This window comes from Triticum aestivum, chromosome 6B, assembly GCF_018294505.1.
Source record: "Triticum aestivum cultivar Chinese Spring chromosome 6B, IWGSC CS RefSeq v2.1, whole genome shotgun sequence".
NCBI lineage: Eukaryota > Viridiplantae > Streptophyta > Magnoliopsida > Poales > Poaceae > Triticum > Triticum aestivum.
Genome location: NC_057810.1, coordinates 251,980,616 through 252,004,844, shown reverse-complemented (window position 1 = coordinate 252,004,844; position 24,229 = coordinate 251,980,616). Strand labels below are relative to the sequence as shown.

The 24,229-nt window shown below is 45.6% G+C and overlaps 1 protein-coding gene across 1 annotated transcript; it reads left to right on the top strand.

Moving 5' to 3' along the window:
• The first annotated feature begins 16,259 nt into the window (after window positions 1-16,259).
• LOC123136823 (protein TIC 21, chloroplastic) lies at window positions 16,260-19,506 on the top strand. The gene is made up of 4 exons (XM_044556327.1): window positions 16,260-16,581; window positions 17,621-17,878; window positions 18,132-18,335; window positions 19,258-19,506. Exons 1-4 carry the CDS (start codon window positions 16,327-16,329, stop codon window positions 19,357-19,359), a joined length of 819 nt encoding a protein of 272 aa, XP_044412262.1. The 5' UTR covers window positions 16,260-16,326; the 3' UTR covers window positions 19,360-19,506.
• Window positions 19,507-24,229: the final 4,723 nt, after the last annotated feature.

Sequence of the window (24,229 nt, the reverse complement as noted above, 5' to 3'; positions counted from 1 at the left end):
CATCTTCATGTCCCACTTACATGTAAGTGCTATTATTCATGGTGATTATTTTCCTGTTTTCTGTTGATTGAACACATCAATGATTTATATTACATTGTTGTAAGTAGGCGAGGGTCAATCTAGATAGTCATGACAAGCAAAGCTTGCTTGCGCTTTTCAAAGAAGCATTGCAACAGTATCTGTGTTACCTGAGGAAATCACACTTTAATGGCAAGTCTATAAACGAATTTTCGGTGAAGTCTCCTGTGCTAAATTTTAGAAGACATTGAATGGAAAAACCTTCTTATATTATCACATCTATATTTACTCTTAACAAAATGTAGAATAAAGGCAATGCTTATGACGAAGATTTTGTGGTAAACTTCTTGAATTGCCCCCCCCCCATCAGCATGGGATTTATAGAGCTGGTCTTCACCACTAATGTAAGTTTGTCCTTCTCAAGCCTTCAAACTTTGTTGTGTATATTTGGTTAGGCATGGCTGCAACAGCTATTTATTTTTTGTGTTTGCATCAATTTGCATGTTTAAAGTTTATTATGTAGGTCATAAACAAAAGTTTGTCCTTCTCAATTTAAGTTTTCAGTTGTACAACCAAGTTCCTTCTTCATACCATGTAAATTAAAATATACAAAGCAAATGATCTTCTTTTGCACTACATGTATGCTTCTGTTCTTGATCCGTAATCCAGTGGTGTGGTGAACCTACCCACTACAGCACAATGTCATATTTTGCAATGTCTTAACTATGAACATGTCATATCATTCTACTATTATTTAAACCATCTCTTTATTTGCCAATCTAAAATAGGATAAATTGATAGCACACTAACCATTTATAGTTATGAGTTCTTGATCTGTAATCCAGTGGTGTCGTGAAGCTGCCAACTCCTTCACAATGTCATTTCCTGCCATGTCTTAACCTGAACAATATCATATTGTGTTAGTGCTATTTTAAAATGTGTCACTTCATTCGTCAATAAGAAATGTGATGAATTGTTAGCACTGCTACTTATATGTGCAAAACTTGGCATCTGTCTGCTTGTTTCTCTTTTAGAGTGAGGAGGATATAAGCGCCAAACAAGCGTAGTCTCATCAGCTTGCTCAGCTGCTTGCGCTGCAGCTCCCAAGCAGGGCTAACCTTTCTTGAACTCTATTGAATTGCTGTCGATTTTGTATATTATTTTGTCAGCATGTTTATTTGCACTGGTGGCGATCTTTGATGCCCAGTGTATGTAATCTGTTGTCTGCTTGTGCTTTATTATCATAGTGGCAAACTTTGATGCCCAGTGGATGTAATATGCCGTCATTTCTTTATTGCGTAGTCTAGGTTTTTTCTTATTCATGATGCTGTGGTTACTTTACTGTAATATATATCCTGTCTTCACTCCATGAAAAGTAAACCGGCCAAACCGTAAAATTATGGTACATAATCGGGCCATCATGCAAATCACTATGTATGGGCCACATCATGGGCCCAGTCATCTTGGTCCGTTAACAGGCCTAAATGTAAATTGGCCCACTAGTAGTTTCGGGCCTTTAATAGGCCTAGTAAACCGCCGACCCTATTTCGCAAGAAAATTCAATGGGCTTTTAGGAGGCTCAAAAGTAGGTTGGGCCTGAAACGTGTCGAATAGCTCACGGGCCGATAGCAGGCCGAAATAGACCCGAGCCCATGATTGTGCCAATCACATCACGGGCCATTAACAGGCCAAAATTGTCCCAGTCCTTGTTTGGCCCAATCAGATTATTGGCTGTGAGCAGGCCGGATGCAAAGCGGGCCATAGTTAGGCCCAACTATATGACGGGCTTTTAACACGCCGAAATAAATATAGGGCCAAAATGTTAAATGGGCCTTTAATAGGCCGAAACCTATATCGGGTCGTATTACTAAATGGGCCTTTAGCAAACAGAAATCCTAACCGGCCTCAAATGGGCCCAAAAGCACAGGGTCCAATTGATGGGCCGAATCTGATATGGGTCACAATTTAGCCCAAAGGCTCTTAAAGGGCCGAATCTGATATGGGTCGTAATATGGCCCAGAACATGGTAAGATATTAACGGGTCGGATCTCATATGGGCCCTTATTAGGCCCAAAACGTGGTAGGTTGTTAATGGACCAAATCAAATATGGGCCGGCATTTGGCCCAAAACATGGCAGCCTTTTAACGGGTCAGCCCACTAGTGTCCTCAAAATCTTGTGGGGCTTTAGCTGGGCTGGCCCATTATGGTCTGCAAAATCTTGTGGGCCTTTAGATGGACCGGCCCATTATGGTCTGCAAAATCTTGTAGGCCTTTAGCTGGGCCGGCCCATTATGGTCTACAAAATCTTGCGGGCATTTAGTTGGGCCGGCCCATTTAATCTTTATGGGCCACTTTTGGGCCGGTCCACGTGTCAACATATCATAGGCGCATCTCGCCCATTCGATGAGTGACATCTGTGCCAACACGGAGCTGGCACGTGGTTCTGTTGGCCAATGAAAATTTTACACATGGAAAATCCCCATTTGTCGTGTCTGTTAGTGGGTTATCAGATCCAAAACCGGACCCGATAGCTTAACGGCGACCCATTACGGTGGATGCCATGTGTCGGTTACCCTTGATGAAAGCACTTTTATGACGCGACATTTATCATCATGGAAGTGGACACTTCCATGATGATAATTTTGGTATTGACATGGAACACTTCTACGACAGCAAAGGTATGACTATCTTGATTCTGTCATAAAATCGTCATGGATGTACATGCATGACAGAAAACATGACCTACTGTGACAAACATGTATCATCACAAAAGTGTCTTTTTTTTGTAGTGCCAGTGTCAAGCATTCCAGATTATCACAATCCATTCGGTGGGCCACGGCTACCTCAGCATGATCGGCAACCGAATACTCAACCTCCTTCACACCTTGAAGTGAGTTTGCACACTCAGCAGCTCCTGTTGAAGCATATGGCTGAGGATCACCAAGAGAAAGAACATCTGGCTGGCGAATTAAATGCCATCAACAACCATACGAAAGTTGTGCACATGATTACCGGTGAAAAACAAGAGGCTTCTATGTAAATTGCTTCGAAAGTTCTTCTCCAGGAAACAGTTAAGCAAATCAAATCCTAAAGAGCTCTCTCAATATATTGATCAAAGTTTCTCTGCTGAAGATTTTCAAGATCGTATCACTCCGCCTCTGCCAGCTCATGAGCCAACAATAGATTTACCTTGATTTCAACTACGCAAGTTGCTCGATGAATCAGAAGCCACCTCGCCTACTGAGAAGCCTGATGAAGAAAATGTGTTGTCCCGCAAGAATCAACAAGCTGATCCCAATGTGCCTTCTTCTTCTCAGCCCAAGCCAGTCTTGAAGGAACATCTTCTGCTGCTGATGATGAAGATTTACCAGCCACTTCCGAATCAGAAACATCTTTGGACAGTTCTGTTGGAAATATGCCCTAGAGGCAATAATAAAATGGTTATTATTATATTTCTTTGTTCATGATAATTGTCTATTGTTCATGCTATAATTGTATTATCCGGAAATCGTAATACATGTGTGAATACATAGACCACAACAAGTCCCTAGTGAGCCTCTAGTTGACTAGCTCGTTGATCAACAGATAGTCATGGTTTCCTGACTATGGACATTGGATGTCATTGATAACGGGATCACATCATTAGGAGAATGATGTGATGGACAAGACCCAATCCTAAGCATAGCACAAAGATCGTGTAGTTCGTTTCGCTAGAGCTTTTCCAAATGTCAAGTATCATTTCCTTAGACCATGAGATTGTGCAACTCCCGGATACCGTAGGAGTGCTTTGGGTGTGCCAAACGTCACAACGTAACTGGATGACTATAAAGGTGCACTACGGGTATCTCCGAAAGTGTCTGTTGGGTTGGCACGAATCAAGACTGGGATTTGTCACTCCGTATGACGGAGAGGTATCTCTGGGCCCACTCGGTAATGCATCATCAAATGAGCTCAATGTGACCAAGTGTCTGGTCACGGGATCATGCATTACGGTACGAGTAAAGTGACTTGCCGGTAACGAGACTGAACGAGGTATTGGGATACCGACGATCGAGTCTCGGGCAAGTAACATACCAATTGACAAAGGGAATTGTATACGGGATTGATTGAATCCTCGACATTGTGGTTCATCCGATGAGATCATCGAGGAGCATGTGGGAGCCAACATGGGTATCCAGATCCCGCTGTTGGTTATTGACCGGAGAGGCGTCTCGGTCATGTCTGCATGTCTCCCGAACCCGTAGGGTCTACACACTTAAGGTTCGGTGACGCTAGGGTTGTAGAGATATGAATATGCAGTAACCCAAAAGTTGTTCGGAGTCCCGGATGAGATCCCGGACGTCACGAGGAGTTCCGGAATGGTTTGGAGGTGAAGAATTATATATAGGAAGTGCAGTTTCGGCCATCGGGAAAGTTTTGGGGGTCACCGGTATTGTACCGGGACCACCGGAAGGGTCCCGGTGGTCCACCGGGTGGGCCACCTATCCCGGAGGGCCCTGTGGGATGAAGTGGGGAGGGGAAACAGCCCCTGGTGGGCTGGTGCGCCCCCCCCCCTTGGGCCCCCCGTCGCCTAGGGTTGGAAACCCTAGGGTGGGGGGCGCCTCCGCTTGCCTTGTGGGGCTAGCCTCCCCCCTGACCGCCGCCCCCCTTGGAGATCCCATCTCCAGGGCCGGCGCCACCCTGGGGACCCTATATAAAGAGGGGGAGGGAGGGCAGCCGAACCCTTGCACTTGGCGCCTCCCTTCCCCCTTGCTACACCGCTCCCTCCCGCAGACACTTGGCGAAGCCCTGCCGGGATCCCTGCTGCATCCACCACCACGTCGTCGTGCTGCTGGATCTTCATCAACCTCTCCTTCCCCCTTTCTGTATCAAGAAGGAGGAGACGTCTCGCTGACCGTACGTGTGTTGAACGCGGAGGTGCCGTCCGTTCGGCGCTAGGATCTCCGGTGTTTTGGATCACGGCGAGTACGACTCCCTCAACCCCGTTCTCTTGAACGCTTTCGCTCGCGATCTACAAGGGTATGTAGATGCACTCCTCTCTCTCGTTGCTGGATGAACTCCTAGATTGATCTTGGTGAATGTAGGAAATTTTTTATTTTATGCAACGTTCCCCAACAGTGGCATCGTGAGCTAGGTCTATGCGTAGTTCTCTTTGCACGAGTAGAACACAATTTGTTGTGGGCATAGATGTTGTCAACTTTCTTGCCACTACTAGTCTTATTTTGCTTCAGCGGTATTGTGGGATGAAGTGGCCCGGACCGACCTTACACGTACGCTTACGTGAGACAGGTTCCACCGACTAACATGCACTAGTTGCATAAGGTGGCTAGCGGGTGTCTGTCTCTCCCACTTTAGTTGGAGCGGATTCGATGAAAAGGGTCCTTATGAAGGTTAAATAGAAGTTGGCGAATCACATTGTGGCTTTAACATAGGTAAGAAAACATTCTTGCTAGATCACCTATATAAGCCACATAAAAACTTGCAACAACAATTAGAGGACGTCTAACTTGTTTTTGCAGCAAGTGTTTTGTGATGTGATGTGGCCAAAGGATGTGATGAATGATATATGTGATGTATGAGATGATCATGTTCTTGTAATAGGAATCACGACTTGCATGTCGATGAATATGACAACCGGCAGGAGCCATAGGAGTTGTCTTTATTTTTTGTATGACATGCGTGTCATTGAAGAACGCCATGTAAATTACTTTACTTTATTGCTAAACGCGTTAGCCATAGAAGTAGAAGTAGTCGTTGGCGTGACAACTTCATGAAGACACGATGATGGAGATCATGATGATGGAGATCATGGTGTCATGCCGGTGACGAAGATGATCATGGCGCCCCAAAGATGGAGATCAAAGGAGCAATATGATATTGGCCATATCATGTCACTATTTGATTGCATGTGATGTTTATCATGTTTTACATCTTATTTGCTTAGAACGACGGTAGCTTAAATAAGATGATCCCTTGAAATAATTTCAAGAAAAGTGTTCCCCCTAACTGTGCACCGTTGCGAAGGTTCGTTGTTTCGAAGCACCACGTGATGATCGGGTGTGATAGATCCTAACGTTCGAATACAACGGGTGTAAGCCAGATTTACACATGCAATACACTTAGGTTGACTTGACGAGCCTAGCATGTACAGACATGGCCTCGGAACACGGAAGACCGAAAGGTTGAACATGAGTCGTATAGAAGATACGATCAACATGAAGATGTTCACCGATGATGACTAGTCCATCTCACGTGATGATCGAACACGGCCTAGTTGACTCGGATCATGGATCACTTAGATGACTAGAGGGATGTCTATCTGAGTGGGAGTTCATTATTTGATTAGATGAACTTAATTATCATGAACTTAGTCTAAAATCTTTGCAATATGTCTTGTAGATCAAATGGCCCATGCTAATGTTGCCCTCAACTTCAACGCGTTCCTAGAGAAAACCAAACTGAAAGACGATGGCAGCAACTATATGGACTGGATCCGGAACCTGAGGATCATCCTCATAGCTGCCAAGAAAGCATATGTCCTAGATGCACCGCTAGGTGAAGCACCCGTTTTCCCAGCAACTCAAGATGTTATGAACGCCTGGCAGTCGCGTAGTGATGATTACTCCCTGGTTCAGTGCGGCATGCTTTACAGCTTAGAACCAGGGCTCCAAAAGCGTTTTGAGCAGCACGGAGCATATGAGATGTTCCAAGAGCTGAAAATGGTTTTCCAAGCTCACGCCCGGGTCGAGAGATATGAAGTCTCCAACAAGTTCTACAGTTGTAAGATGGAGGAGAACGGTTCTGTCAGCGAGCACATACTCAAAATGTCTGGGTTGCACAACTGCTTATCTCAACTGGGAGTTAATCTCCCGGATGACGCGGTGGTCGACAGAATCCTCCAGTCGCTCCCACCTAGCTACAAGAGCTTTGTGATGAATTTCAATATGCAGGGGATGGAGAAAACCATTCCTGAGGTATATTCAATGCTGAAATCAGCGGAGGTGGAGATCAAAAAGGAACATCAAGTGTTGATGGTGAATAAAACCACTAAGTTCAAGAAAGGCAAGGGTAAGAAGAACTTCAAGAAGGACGGCAAGGGAGTTGCCGCGCCCGGTAAGCCAGTTGCCGGGAAGAAGTCGAACAATGGACCCAAGCTGAAACTGAGTGCTTTTATTGCAAGGGAAGCGGACACTGGAAGCGGAACTGCCCGAAGTACTTAGCGGACAAGAAGGCCGGCAAAACCAAAGGTATATGTGATATACATGTAATTGATGTGTACCTTACTAGTGCTTGTAGTAGCTCCTGGGTATTTGATGCCGGTGCGGTTGCTCATATTTGTAACTCAAAGCAGGAGCTGCGGAATAAGCGGAGACTGGCGCAGGACGAGGTGACGATGCGCGTCGGGAATGGTTCCAAGGTCGATGTGATCGCCGTCAGCATGCTACCTCTACATTTACCTACGGGATTAGTTTTAAACCTCAATAATTGTTATTTAGTACCAGCTTTGAGCATGAACATTGTATCGGGATCTCGTTTAATTCAAGATGGCTACTCATTTAAATCCGAGAATAATGGTTGTTCTATTTATATGAGTGATATGTTTTATGGTCATGCCCCGCTGGTGAATGGTTTATTCTTAATGAATCTCGAGCGTAATGTTACACATATTCATAGTGTGAATACTAAAAGATGTAAAGTTGATAACGATAGTCGCACATACTTGTGGCACTGCCACCTTGGTCACATTGGTGTCAAGCGCATGAAGAAGCTCCATGCTGATGGACTTTTAGAGTCTCTAGATTATGAATCGTTTGACACATGCGAGCCATGCCTCATGGGCAAGATGACCAAGACTCCGTTCTCTGAAACAATGGAGCAAGCAACCAACTTATTGGAAATCATACATACTGATGTGTGCGGTCCAATGAGCGTTGAGGCTCGCGGAGGATATCGTTATGTTCTCACTCTCATTGATGACTTAAGTAGATATGGGTATGTCTACTTAATGAAACACAAGTCTGAGACCTTTGAAAAGTTCAAGGAATTTCAGAATGAGGTAGAGAATCAACGTGACCGAAAGATAAAGTTCTTACGATCAGATCGTGGGGGTGAATATTTAAGTCACGAATTTGGTACACACTTAAGGAAATGTGGAATCATTTCACAACTCACGCCGCCTGGAACACCTCAGTGAAATGGTGTGTCTGAACGTCGTAATCGTACTCTATTGGATATGGTGCGATCTATGATGTCACTTACCGATTTACCGCTATCATTTTGGGGATACGCTCTAGAGACAGCTACATTCACTTTAAATAGGGCACCGTCTAAATCCGTTGAGACGACACCGTATGAATTATGGTTTGGGAAGAAACCTAAGCTGTCATTTCTAAAAGTTTGGGGATGCGATGCTTATGTCAAGAAACTTCAACCTGAGAAGCTCGAACCCAAGTCGGAAAAATGCGTCTTCATAGGATACCCTAAGGAAACAATTGGGTATACCTTCTACTTAAGATCCGAAGGCAAGATTTTTGTTGCTAAGAACGGGTCCTTTCTGGAGAAAGAGTTTCTCTCGAAAGAATTAAGTGGGAGGAAAGTGGAGCTTGACGAAGTACTGCCTCTTGAAACGGTGAGTAGCGCAACTCGGGAAGATGTTCCTGTGGTGCCTGCACTGACAAGAGAGGAGGTTAATGATGATGATCAAGATACTTCAGATCAAGCTCCTACTGAACTTCGAAGGTCCACAAGGACACGTTCCGCACCAGAGTGGTACGGCAACCCTGTCTTAGAAATCATGTTGTTGGACAACGGTGAACCTTCGAACTATGAAGAAGCGATGGCGGGCCCAGATTCCAACAAATGGCTTGAAGCCATGCAATCCGAGATAGGATCCATGTATGAAAACAAAGTGTGGACTTTAACAGACTTGCCCGATGATTGGCGAGCGATAGAAAACAAATGGATCTTTAAGAAGAAGACAGACGCGGATGGTAATGTTACCATATATAAAGCTCGACTTGTCGCTAAGGGTTATCGACAAGTTCAAGGGATTGACTACGATGAGACATTTTCTCCCGTAGCGAAGCTGAAGTCCGTCTGAATCATGTTAGCAATTGCCGCATACTATGATTATGAGATATGGCAAATGGATGTCAAAATGGTATTCCTTAATGGTCACCTTAAGGAAGAACTGTATATGATGCAGTCGGAAGGTTTTGTCGACCCTAAGAATGCTAACAAGGTATGCAAGCTCCAGCGCTCCATCTATGGGCTGGTGCAAGCATCTCGGAGTTGGAACATTCGCTTTAATGAGATGATTAAAGCATTTGGGTTTATGCAGATTTATGGAGAAGCCTGCGTTTACAAGAAAGTGAGTGGGAGCTCTGTAGCATTTCTCATATTATATGTGGATGACATACTTTTGATGGGAAATGATATAGAACTTTTGGACAGCATAAAGGCCTACTTGAATAAGTGTTTTTCAATGAAGGACCTTGGAGAAGCTGCTTACATATTAGGCATCAAAATCTATAGAGATAGATCAAGACGCCTCATAGGTCTTTCACAAAGCACATACCTTGATAAGATATTGAAGTAGTTCAATATGTATCAGTCCAAGAAGGGGTTCTTGCCTGTGTTGCAAGGTGTGAAATTGAGCTCGGCTCAATGCCCGACCACGGCAGAAGATAGAGAAAAGATGAGTGTCGTCCCCTATGCCTCAGCCATAGGGTCTATCATGTATGCCATGACATGTACCAGACCTGATATAAACCTTGCCGTAAGTTTGGTAGGAAGGTACCAAAGTAATCCCGGCATGGAACACTGGACAGCGGTCAAGAACATCCTTAAGTACCTAAAAAGGACTAAGGACATGTTTCTCGTATATGGAGGTGACGAAGAGCTCGTCGTAAAGGGTTACATCGACGCTAGCTTCAACACAGATCTGGATAACTCTAAGTCACAAACCGGATATGTGTATATTTTGAATGGTGGGGCAGTAAGCTGGTGCAGTTGCAAGCAGAGCGTCGTGGCGGGATCTACATGTGAAGCGGAGTACATGGCAGCCTCGGAGGCAGCGCATGAAGCAATCTAGGTGAAGGAGTTCATCACCGACCTAGGAGTCATACCCAATGCGTCGGGGCCGATTACACTCTTCTGTGACAACACTGGAGCTATTGCACTTGCCAAGGAGCCCAGGTTTCACAAGAAGACCAGGCACATCAAGCGTCGCTTCAACTCCATTCGTGAAAATGTTCAAGATGGAGACATAGATATTTGTAAAGTACATACGGACCTGAATGTAGCAGATCCGTTGACTAAACCTCTCCCTAGAGCAAAACATGATCAACACCAGGACGCAATGGGTGTTCGATACATCACAATGTAACTAGATTATTGACTCTAGTGCAAGTGGGAGACTGTTGGAAATATGCCCTAGAGGCAATAATAAAATGGTTATTATTATATTTCTTTGTTCATGATAATTGTCTATTGTTCATGCTATAATTGTATTATCCGGAAATCGTAATACATGTGTGAATATATAGACCACAACAAGTCCCTAGTGAGCCTCTAGTTGACTAGCTCGTTGATCAACAGATAGTCATGGTTTCCTGACTATGGACATTGGATGTCATTGATAACGGGATCACATCATTAGGAGAATGATGTGATGGACAAGACCCAATCCTAAGCATAGCACAAAGATCGTGTAGTTCGTTTCACTAGAGCTTTTCCAAATGTCAAGTATCATTTCCTTAGACCATGAGATTGTGCAACTCCCGGATACCGTAGGAGTGCTTTGGGTTTGCCAAATGTCACAACGTAACTAGGTGACTATAAAGGTGCACTACGGGTATCTCCGAAAGTGTCTGTTGGGTTGGCACGAATCAAGACTGGGATTTGTCACTCCGTATGACGGAGAGGTATCTCTGGGCCCACTCGGTAATGCATCATCAAATGAGCTCAATGTGACCAAGTGTCTGGTCACGGGATCATGCATTACGGTACGAGTAAAGTGACTTGCCGGTAACGAGACTGAACGAGGTATTGGGATACCGACGATCAAGTGTCGGGCAAGTAACATACCAATTGACAAAGGGAATTGTATACGGGATTGATTGAATCCTCGACATTGTGGTTCATCCGATGAGATCATCGAGGAGCATGTGGGAGCCAACATGGGTATCCAGATCCTGCTGTTGGTTATTGACCGGAGAGGCGTCTCGGTCATGTTTGCATGTCTCCCGAACCCGTAGGGTCTACACACTTAAGGTTCGGTGATGCTAGGGTTGTAGAGATATGAATATGCAGTAACCCGAAAGTTGTTCGGAGTCCCTGATGAGATCCCGGACGTCACGAGGAGTTCTGGAATGGTCCGGAGGTGAAGAATTATATATAGGAAGTGCAGTTTCGGCCATCGGGAAAGTTTTGGGGGTCACTGGTATTGTACCGGGACCACCGAAAGGATCCCGGGGGTCCACCGGGTGGGGCCACCTATCCCGGAGGCCTGAAGTGGGGAGGGGAACCAGCCCCTGGTGGGCTGGTGCGCCCCCCCCCCTTGGGCCCCCCTACGCCTAGGGTTGGAAACCCTAGGGTGGGGGGGCGCCTCCACTTGCCTTGGGGGGCTAGCCTCCCCCCTGGCTGCCCCCCCCCTTGGAGATCCCATCTCCAGGGCCGGCGCCCCCCCTGGGGACCCTATATAAAGAGGAGGGGAGGGAGGGCAGCCTGGCGCCTCCCTTCCCCCTTGCTACACCTCTCCCTCCCGCAGACACTTGGCGAAGCCCTGCCGGGATCCCTGCTGCATCCACCACCACACCGTCGTGCTGCTGGATCTTCATCAACCTCTCCTTCCCCCTTGCTGGATCAAGAAGGAGGAGACATCTCACTGACCGTACGTGTGTTGAACGCGGAGGTGCCGTCCGTTCGGCGCTAGGATCTCCGGTGATTTGGATCACGACGAGTACGACTCCCTCAACCCCGTTCTCTTGAACGCTTCCGCTCGTGATCTACAAGGGTATGTAGATGCACTCCTCTCTCGTTGCTGGATGAACTCCTAGATTGATCTTGGTGAACGTAGGAAATTTTTTATTTTATGCAACGTTCCCCAACAAGTTCTTCGATGATGCCTCAGAGTGAATCAAGTTCACCTCTTTTGCACTCATGTCATTCGTCACCTTTTTGACACTAGTTGACAAAAAGGGGGAGAATTACATTGAGTCGTTTGGATAGATTTACTCTGTTGAATTTGATCTTAGTGTTTATTTGGTCTGGTTTCTGAGCTCTTTGTCTAAAAGACTATTTGTGATTCTATGTGTGCTCTGATGTAAAACTACTTCTGTGTTGTAATGTTAGTAACCCCGCATGCCACACTATTTCTATCGAAGCATTTCTTTTGTAGGTGGAATTATTTACCAAAAGTTATGAATGATTGCACCATATACTCGATGGATTACATATCATCAGTGCGAATCATTACCTCGAATGATTGAAAAATCCTCCACATACTTAAATGAATCGCAAGGAATTTCATTTCATATCTTTAACCCTGCATACATCAAGGGGTAGTATATTTCATCATCGAGTCAAGTAACGCAAGTTCACTCTTGTTTGATTTACATTTTACCTATCTACCTTCACTTTGATGATTATCTGTTTTGTCAACAACCGTCCAAAAAGGGGGAGATTGTTGGTGCAATGATATGCCCCTTATGTTTTGGAGCTTGTTGACATAAACAGTTTGGGACTTATGTGTTTGCTAGTGCACACAGAGTAACAGGTCCCTGATGTATTGAGGAGTTTGATGCAAACAATGAAGATAATCTCCCTGCGCTGCAGTGAAGGTTATCACCGAAGATGATGCTAACAAGAGTGACCCCTAAAAATTGCTGAAGTGAAGCAATTGATTCAGTGTCTGTCTGAAGAAAGATGACTGCGTCTGAGGAGAATGAAGACAAAGTGAAGACATGACATTTATTTCGTTATTCTTCTTCTTTCATTGAGTCATAGGACCACCTACTATTAAGAGGGGTATAGCGTTCGAAGCTTTGATTCTCTGATGCTAAACCCAAATCCTATGAAAGCTGTGAGAGAAATCTCTTTGTGTTCTGAGCAAATACTTGCCAGCAAGAGACTATGTTTGAATGCTTTAGCTTTGTCATCCAGAACATGTACTACTAAAAGATAAACCTAGAAAATTTGAAAATAAAAGGCAGAGAAATACTAAGAGAATGATAAATGAGAAAACCCCGTAAACCAACTTTAAGCAACTAAACAGCTTCAGTGCAAGGTGGTCAACCATTTGCCAAGCAGAAGTAGGAGTAGCTTTTGGTCTGTATAGAAATGGGCGGTGAATTTGTGAGGTCAAATCAAAACAATGTGCATAAAATATAGCATTATTCATGTTTCATAAAACTAAAGTTGCAAAAAAGAAACAAGTATATTCATAGAAAATTCAAGAATATATTTTAAGGGGAATCATTACTATATAATCAATTATAAATGTCCTTCAATACACATATTTGAATTAGGTGTTTGGACTTGTAACAATTCCCAGTTTCCTCGCTATGCACTATCCATCAGAAAGATAACTTAGTGCCCCTTTGTTGTAACAGTCTGGCCTAAATAATCGGTGATGACCCCAACCTAAAACACATTATGGGATACACTACAACAGAAGTTATCAAATTTATCAAGAACTGGTAGAACATCAAGTAGGGTTATCAAAGTGAAATCGCTTAGTTTGATGGACTGATTTATGTAAAGTTGGTTTGTCGGAAGAACTTAGTATGCTAGCATCTTAGTCGTGGAACAATATGATAGTGGCACATAGATTTGAAGACGGGACGACTACGAAAGGGGAAATTCAAACACTATTAACTTAGTAACCGTACCAATTTGGCTAATCATACTAGTAAATTTAATCGGGGTGAAATCACATTATCTTATTTGTATACAACATGAAAGTGTAGAGGAGTTAGTTAGTTGGGGATATATGTCGTTGTACTGAATTATGATCTTGTAGAATCGTAAAACAGGGCATAGTTGGGGAGAGAAGCATGCTTAAAATCATATGGGGAATTATATGAAATCTCATTCTACTTCATGTTCCGATATTGAGGGTAGAAGTATTTTTCTGAACTGGGCTAATCCCCTTTCCATTTAAAAGATAACATAAATACAACAAAATCCAGGAGTTTGAAAGGGAAAGGGAAAAAGTGAGTCCAAGCATTTCTAGGATACCCATTGCAGATGCTTGCATTTGAAACGCATGCCATGGGGCGAAAACCCAGAAACACCTCAAAACGCTAACCTAAACAGTTCACCAAACAACAGTCATCATGTTTGATAGACCTACGCAGAGGCAACATGAGATTTAACAAAATACACAAACAAGGGCCACCATGACCATGAAAACAGCAGCAGTCAGCATCATATCAGCGCCCAGAGAAGGAGGGGGCAAGTTTCCCTCCAGGGCATCATCGGAGTAGGCAGTCACGCAGATTCTCATCATGCTTTGGGCGTATCTTTCAGAAGCGCTGCACCTCGCTCCAGTTTCAATCGATCACCATCCTTCAGAAGCCCTGCCCTGTAAGACAAGTTTACACAAGTCGCAAACACAACCTCAAAGGGGGTTTTAAGTCTTTTTAGTTTAGAAGTAGCACGGTTTCTACAAATCCAGATGGCCCATCAAATAGTTGCCAAACCGACAGTAAAGAACTGTTCCCAATTAGGAGAAATACGTAACACCAGGAGTAGAACCAGCAAAGGTTATTGAGACAGAGCTCTATGCCAAACACCGAGCTGTGCTCGATGCAATTCTTGCAACCGGGCACAAGAAGAATAAGTGAAAAAGAGTCTCTCTACAATCATAAAACGAGCATCGAGGGTTCTAGCCCAGTTTCTATGTTTCATGACATCTCTGCTAAGCACAACATCTAGAAAAGTTGTCAAAGGAACATTTGAATTTTAATAGGTAACTTGGCTTTCCAAATCCACCTATAGTCACAGCCAGGTCTCTTTCGAAAGCATACATCGACTTAGTGGTATAGCCAACTTTAGGACCAAAAGACAACACAATCTTATCATGATCAAAGGATAAATTTAGCATGTCAATATATCGTTGATCTTAGCTAGCTGTTGAGCTAGATCCACATTCAGTCTGCGCCTAAACAAGGCCCCCGCGCCTCTTTCCCGAATTTGGGCAATAGTATCATCAGGGAACTTGGCAATACTAAGAGAGGGGGGGTCTAAGGGATCATGCCAAAGCCCGATAACATCTTCTGAGTGAATTGCAACTTCTCTGCCGACCAGAAGTCTCCTTGACTTCCAACAGAGCTTTCTAGACAGGGGAATCATTGAATTTCTCTTTTACACATGCGATAGAGCATTTTTTTCCAGATACTTGGCTGCCAGCTAACTTACAACAATTTGCTATGTTCACTGGAAAAACCCATGGTGTTGTTTGTTGTGAGATATGCTTCCCTTTTGATAAAGGTGAGTATTGTGCTTATGTAGACTTTATTTTCTCAAGTTACTTAAACTTCTATGCGAATCTTGCTTAGTATTTTGGTAACCACAGAGGTATGTCACACGCACGCATACACGCACGCACACGCGCGCGCGTGCACACACACACACACTCCTTTTGACGATTTATCTTTTTATAAATAGGGCGATTGCTCGTCCTTAGACTAAGGCCCTTACAAGGTTCAACAAAAAAATGTATATCGAGACATGCGTTAGGCAACGTGCAATAGTAGAGGTTTCGATACAAGGCCAACAATGACCTATCAAGCGACGTAACACTGAGCTAATTACAAGAGAAGGATAAGATAACACGTATCGATCGCCACCCTAGCTCGTGATGATTTGACGTAATGTCGCCCGGAGCTCCCTGTACTTGGTCTTTAGGCTTGTAGCAAAGGCATCAAACTGCCAACGATTCTAGGCGAGGCAGCATGATTGTGTGCAGTTTGATCGCGAGGTGAAAATGTGCATTTATATAAGTGATCATATAATTGATTCAACTATATAAAATATGTGATCTTATTCAAGAGGCTTGTTGATTCACGACGAATGATATTTCAAATTATTTGCATGAGTCGTTTATTAGGTGCTTTCAAGAAAGTTATCCTAAATTTGGTTAGAATTTGTTATGTTCGATGCGATGGTGCTCAAATGTGGGAGCGGCAGTGCCCAACGGAAAATAACAAAACCAGAGGGTGGTTCACGCTAAACTTCCGCTGGAAAAGACAACGGCGAGCACGACCGCTGCACAACGGGCGAGTAGCATCGCAATCGCCAAAATGCAGGCGCTCCTACTCCCATCGCGGCTGCCGCCGCCGCTGCTCCGGCAGCGAGGGCTTCCCGCTGTTGCGTCTCTCGCCAGCCATCCCCTCAACGGAGCTACCCTCCCTACCGGGCGCCTCTGCTTCGGGGGCGGCGAAGCCGCTCCGCGGCGTCTCACTGTGGCGGCGGCGGCGTCCTCGTCTTCGTCGGGCCCTCTCTACCCGACGCCTCCCCCCACCGAGCAGACAATTGAGCGCGCCAAGCTCGAGCAGGTGCTTCCCTAATTTTATCCCCTTTGATTGATCCATCGACGTCCGGTACTTGACCCGCGCGTGAAGTAGGGTTCTTATCCTGCTTTCTCGAGAAAGATTATGTTTGGAAATCTGTATGGGAATTTTATGTTTATGTATTTTAGAGTGACACATGAAGTATTTACTGTTGGGCTATGTGATGGTTGCTTGTCTTAGGATAATGCACTCGGGCATGGTGATGTTTAGGGTTTAGGAAATTAAGTGATTTGTATCTGATATATCTCGAGTACAGGGAAATTGCTGAAATGTCAGGATAACTGGACGCTAAAGATATCATAGATAGATATTTCAGGTCTGGATCTTGTTGATAGAACCTCGCCTCACTGAGCATTCCATGGCGTGCCTGCTGGTTTCGTTTTGATGTGATAGTTGAGAGGATTGTGTGTTGCTGAATTTGCTAGTGCGCTTATAACTGTTTAATGACAGGTAAACTTACCTTATCAGGTTTGGATCTTGCCAATAGAACCACTGTCCTCATTAGGCATTTCATGGTGTTTTGGCTTTGTTTTGCTGTGATAGTTGATGGTACAAAATTGTATGTTTGTGATTTTGCTAGTGCCCATATGTCGCATCTGTTGCATGTAGATTGAAAAATGATAGTGAAATATAGGGTTAATAAATACAGCGCTCCCCAGTCATGACCTGTTGATCATTAGGATTTCATATCTTCTGGTTAAACTCTCTTACCTAGAAAAAGCGACACAGCATGTTTTAATTGCGATGCCATTTCTTCCAACTTTCCTTGCTCCTACTTTTAGTGAACAAACTGTGATCCTGATACCTGAAGCGACATTGTGACAATGTTCTTCTTTTCCCAGCTGTATGTGTTATATTAGGCTGATTAACCTGCGTGATGCTGGTAGCTTTGAATTAGGCTGTTTATTATTCACATAGCTAAAATTATATTGCATGTATATTGATTATCTTTAAGTACTACTCTAAGCCATGTACCATGACTGAAGCATATATTTTCATTCCTTTTCAATGACTGAATGGACAGGTTATCAAGAGGCTAGAGAAAACAGCTAGGTATTTCAAGAATTTGGGTACCCTAGGGTTCTGGTCCCAGTTGGTGTGCACGTTTGTTTCTGCTGGAATTTTGTCATTCTCCACAGTTGTTACTGGGAAGGTTACATCACCCTTTACATTCTACACAACTGCTGCTGGCGTTGCTGCAGCTTTTATTTCAGTCTTCTGGTCATTTGGCTACATCCGTCTTTCTGAAAGACTTCGGAAAACAGCAAGTGCACCCGCAAAGGTACTCTCTTTCTTGACCACCCATTTCACATTGTTACCTATCAGAGAACCATAACCTTCTCCACTGCCTGTGTCTCATCTTGTGTACTTATCTGTCTTGTGTACCATCTGAGAGTTGAACTGATTTTTTACACATTTAAATGGTAGTGCAAAGATTACTCATATCTGCTTATTTTTGTTTTATGCATGAGAAGATATACTTCAGATATGATTTGCTTTCAGATTAGAATATTAAACTATGGACTGATTTCCAGGCTCCTCCACGGGCTGATGTGATTAAAAGTCTGAAAAATGGCATTGTGCTCAATATTCTTGGGATGGGTTCAGCTGTTCTCGGTATGCAGGCACTTGTTGGTGCTTTGGTAGCAAAAGCCCTTACTACCTCCGCAGTCCCCTATTATCAGGCAACTTCTGCTGGCCAAAGTCCTGTTTTGGCTCTAGATGTATTCCTGGTTCAGGTATTTGATTGCTTATTTATTATGTTCGTATTTCTGAATTCTGAAAGTGCATTCTTCTATATGTAAGATGAATTTTGATGACACACATTACTCTACAATCAAGATCATAAACTGTTGAGCTTCATGTAAAAACAGCAAGACCCATAAGCCTGATTGTAATTGCAAGTTTTGATAAGCCAATGGATAGGGTCATTTCTCTAGGACCAAATCTGTACTGCAATAGTCCTGGTTTGTCTGTTGTACTTATATAGTTATAGTTATATTGTAAAGAAGGTGCTCTAGGACTAACATCAAAAGAATTCAGTTTCATAGCGCACAATCTGAATACATACCTTCAGGTCCTCCAAACTTTGCCCGTAAAATCATGTAAATAACGAATACAGTGAACATTCCGTAGCTAGTTTTGTGGATTCTAAACTTAGGCTGCGTTTGGCATTGCGGTGGATTCTCATAACCCCATTCACCCCAGCCGCTTTTCCCTGTTTCACTGTTTGTTTGAGCCACTGCTGCCCACTTTTGTGTCAAATTTTTTCCACAACAGATTATAAAATAAGCACAGAACGACACAGTTCATCAACCGCAAACCGAGTCTTAACCACCCAATTTTTTTTTGTTTCTTTTCATTTATGTATTAAGGAAAAATGCTTACGAGTTCGTTTCACATTCCTGATTGCGAAGTACTCCCTCCGTCCCATAATATAATAACGCTTTTCAAGCTTTGTTAGTTTGAAAAACTTTCTTATATTATGGGACTGAGGGAGTACTAAGAAACTATAAACCGGAAGAGGTAGTGGAATTACTGAAGTTGAATTGCTTATGCTGGAAGTTTAATTTCTTGAAGGCTTCATCACTCACAGCTCATCAGTATCAGCGAACATTCACGAGAAATAATCTGACAGTCTTTAATCCTCACCGTGCGCAGGCTTCAGCGAACACCATACTGTCGCATTTCCTAGGTGTGGCGACTTCCCTGGAGCTGCTCCGTTCCGTGTCAATCGCCCCGACCGAGCCTGCTGCGACATGAGCCAAGGGCCCAAGAGCTCAAGAGCTGCTGGATTCCTTTACTTTGCACTCGTTTTCCTTTTTCCCTGACTGCCTAGGAATAGCATCTCGTGTGTGCCTGTATTATGACTTGACATTTCGGCTTAAATGAGCACCGTGTGGCCTTCTTCGTCTCGTTTTTTTTTTTGGCACTTAGTCTCGTTTTTTTTTCGAGGTGTATTCGTCTCTCTTTTGTTTTGAGATTGTGAATTCGTCTCTTTGGTGGTGGACTGTTGGTACGCAACGAGAGCACCACGCTGTGCGGGCCAGAGGCGATGCGCCACTACACCCGTCCGTGCAACTCCATTGGCAGTCGCACGGCCGTTTACGCTCACGTGGTGACTGAGCGAACAGTTGAATTCCGGAGTACCGCCGCTCGTGGCTAAATTTCGTGTTTTGACCCTTTTCTGAAACCTATTCGAGATCTGACCCCGGTTCGTAAAAATTTCAGAATCTGACTCTTTCTTACCGCCAAGGCCTTTGGCTGTAGGGTATAACAGCCTACCGCCAAAGCCCCTGGCGGTAAGAAAGACCCCTACCGCCAAACAGGCTGGCGGTAGGCTGTACAACCCTACCGCCAAGGTGTCCGGCGGTAGGTGCCAGCGTGCACTGTGTTCCATACTTAGAAAAAAAACAACCCTACCGCCAGAGGCCTTGGCGGTAGGTCTTGGCGGTAGGCTGTTATACCCTACCGCCAGGGGCCTTGGCGGTAAGAAAAGGATCAAATCTCAAAAAATTTACCAACCAGGGTCAGATTTCGAATAAGTTACGAAAAGAGGTCAAAACACGAAATTTAGCCGCCACTCGTGCATGACAGCTAGTAGGCCTGTTGAGTTTCACTCGCACGGCAGGCTCGCTCGAAGTTTCGCGCGCGGCCGCCTGTCCGCTAGCGGGGCGCTGGAATCCGCGCACAGTGACTCACAGCTCGCCCGCGACACGCACATTGATTCGAGCCTGACTGCCCCTCTGTCTCGCTCACCTTCACTTCACCGCCCGCCCGCCGGAGCCAGACAAGGCATCCCGCCACCCCCGACCACCGTGCCCGGCACATTCACTGGTTTCGCTCGCAGCCGTGGCAGGGAGTGCCACCGAAAGAGAGAGGGCTCGGACGAAATCACTGTTTTGACCTTATATATGAAGATTAACACGAATTAACCTCCTTTCAAAAATATTTTCGAATCTGACCTTTTTTGGTCACGCCAACGTCCTTGGCGTTTGGATTGCACTGCAGACGCCACGATCAATGGCGTTTAGCCTTGGCCCAAACTTACACAGCTGGCACTGATGTGGCAAAGGCGAAACGCCATGAACCTTGGCGTCTGGGCAAACGCCATAGTGCTTGGCGTTTGGTAATACACACATATATGTGTCCTTGTCTGGCGGGCCTAGCTAAAACTACCGAGAGCTGGCTGGTTAAATCTTTTGGGCAAGCTTGCATGTTAGTATCAAACTTGCGTTTTGGGTAAACGCCATATTCCTTGGGCGAGCTTGCATGTTAGTATTATTTCTTCTTTCCATGCAAACGATGTGCTCCATGCAAGAGTCCATGACAACTTGCACGTATTGTGAGCGGAACAGGAACTACGATTGCCTTCGTTGAATTATTACTCCTAGTCAAGCATGAACTGCACGGTTTCGGGCCATTAACTCGGTGCTGCTAATCGCCGGTAAAAATTCCAACCCGACTTTTTTGTCATTAAACATGGTGTTGTAAATCAAGTCGTCTGAATTTTCACAAATCGACATCAAATTTACAGAAGGTTTGCAGGTGTTCAAACTCGTGCCACTTACGGGTCCGACCACACGATCTGACCCCAACCACTACTGAAATTTCCATATACGCCGGTTGTCAGGCTCTTTGCCGAGAGCCAAAACACGGACACTCAACAAAGTAAACAACACCGAGAGCCACACTCGCCAAACCTTGCTTCACGGCAACTAGTTGACGTTGCCGTCACGGGCTCACGGCGAACAAGCATCGCATGACAAACGACGCAGATGCCGAGAGCCACACACGGCAAAGAGGAGCCATGTGGCATCCCCGTTCACAATTGATGGCTCCGTCAGTTTCTTTCCACATTACCGAGAGCAGACGTGATTGGACACAGCCGTTCTAGAGCAATATGACCGGACGGGTGGGCGTCCACACAACACATCACAGGTGCCTTTCCTCTACGTTCTAACCCTATTCGTTCCTCTCCACTCCCTCGCCGTCCAGACCAAGATCTCCACCATGCCCAAGTCTTGGTTTTCTGAGGTGTCGGCTTTGGATCTCCCTTCAGATCATGGCACCGCCGTCATCGTTCTTCGGACTCCTTGACCTCCACGGCCACCAACTCCTCCGAGATGAAGGAGATCGTCATCTTCTCTGACGACACGGAGGATTAGCCGACGGAGCAGTCACGCTTCCTCTCGGAGGCGGCAAGAACGAACCAGGAGTGCCAGCGATAGATTGTCCACTACCTCGGTGGCCCCGGTGGCTTGTCGTCCTCGTGGAGCATCGTCGCGGCGGCAAGGCAGAAGTGGATAAACACGGTGTGCCGCTCGGCCTTTGCAAAGTCCGACAAGGCGCCGACTAGGTCCGCGCTGACCACGGCGGGGACGGTCGCGTGTCATCGCGACTGCTTTGACGGGGAGCTTACAAAGATCAGCTAGGAGTGATCGCTCAGCGACACCCCCCCCCCTATCAGCAGGGGCAAGGCAACCAAGGCACACCGACCAGGGTCGGCATTAGCCTAGGCGGCCCTCGGCACGACGCAGGAGAAAGCGAAACGGCTCGTTCGTGAGCGCCATGTGGCGATCGGACGGGGCTGCCGCACCCCGTGCCCTTCCGTCGCTGGAAGGACTACTCTGATGATGAATACGACGACGACGGCGACATGAACGACAATGGTGGTTCCACCGTAAATTACTCCCTCCGTCCCATAATGTAAGACCTTTTTTGACACCAGGAGTACTATCTCCGACCTGGTTTATTGGTCCCTTTTGTATTTTGTGCCAAATTTTGATCTTAAATTTAAATAACAAAATATTAGTGAATGTCACAAAAAATAATAATGTTGGAAACTATGTTCAAATAAGAATAGAAGGATATATTTTTTGTGACATGCATTAATATTTTCTTATTTAAATCTATGATCAAAATTTAGCAAAATATGACGAGGACCAATAAATCAGGACAGAGGTATTATGCGTGAACTTAAGTGAATTTTGTTGTCTTTGCAAATTCGTTCGGTTTAGCATGCAAAAAAACTGTTCGGTTTGTTAAATCACGTCCCTAAAGTATGCGAACATGATTGGATGGTTGGCTTTCATATTCTTGCATGCGGACTGGTCCGAACCAGTCCACTGACAAATACAATATTTTTTTCAGGAGTCAGTGTTGGTCATGTTTTACTAGTGTGTCGCACTCTGCAATGCAAATCATCCGTTGAATGTACTCTATCTAGCTAGCCAAGCTGTAAGTTAGCTTTTTTTTCTTACATGAGCTCTCAATTAGCTTTAGCTAAGCTAGGCTAGCACATATTTGTGTCTGACACCAAACGCCAAGGAGTATGGCGTTTGCCCAAACGCCAAGGTTCATGGCGTTTCGCCTGCGCCACATCAGCACTAGCTGTGTAAGTGTGGGCCAGGGCCAGACGCCATTGATCGTGGCGTCTCCAGTATAATCCAAACGCTGAGGATGTTGGCGTGACCAAAAAAGGTCAGATTCAAAAGTATTTTCCAAACGAGGTCAATTCGTGCTAATCTTCGCGTATAAGGTCAAAACAGAAATTTCATCCAGAGGGCTCAGAGATCCATCCACACGAGCGACCGATGCGCCTCTGCCGTTGCCGCCTGCCTGCCTGCCTCGTCCCCCGGTTGATAAATAAAGAAATGCTCCCGAATCCCGCACGTCGGCAGGGGAGAAGATAGATTGATGGATGGACATTGGACGGATAGGACACCGGGCGTGTTTGGGGGCGGTACGGAGGTCGCCCCGAGGGCATTAATAAAAAATAAAAATACTGTACGATACAGGCTGGGGGAGTGGCAAAGCAAGGAACGATGGATGGATCCCGCGCGGCGTGCAGGGCACCGGCTCGGGCGATAAACAAAACGGTCCCAGGAAGCTGCGGCGAAGCTGCCTAGGGTCGTAACTGAAACGGGTGGGGTGGTGGGGTTGTTGGTTGGGCTGGCACTGGCACCCGTGGAATGGATCTCCCCGATCTCGCTCTCGCTCTCTCCATGGGCGTGGATCTCTGCCGATCTCGGCTGTACAGTACAGTACCGGCCAGTGTCGGTGCGGTGGGAGGCCGTTAAAGCCTCGCCAGGCTGTCCCAGATCCGTCCACGTCCCCCTTTCGCCGATCGATGATACCCGCCTCTGACTTCCACGGCCCCAACCTTACTACCTTCCCCGCCTCGTCGTTTTCTGCCCCTCCCCACTACCCCTACGGTGGTGCGGCTACGTGGACGCGCCGCCCGATGCCGGGCCTCGCGACGTGGAGCCGCCCGGTTCGCTCGCCGTTTTCGCCATCTCCACTCTCCAGCCACCCCTCCGACCTCATCCTTCTCGCCTTGCCTGCTTTTATTTCTGAACCCAACTTTATTGTCCGGGCATGACCTTCAGTGACTCATCGCGCGCGGCTGTGCTCTGCATCTATAGCTTCTGCAGTTCCGTCAACTTCAGCCGGTATGTCTACGGTTTCGCCTTGCCCCTGAGCTCTCACGCTCGCTCGCTTCCTGTGGTTGTTACGGGCGAGTTCAATTAAGTCGTCAATGCAGTTACTTACTCTCAGCAGCTCTTGTCCCCGACTCAAAACGGTTGTGATTTGTGAAACCTGGAGAGCAGCAATAGTCAAGTTGCAGTAA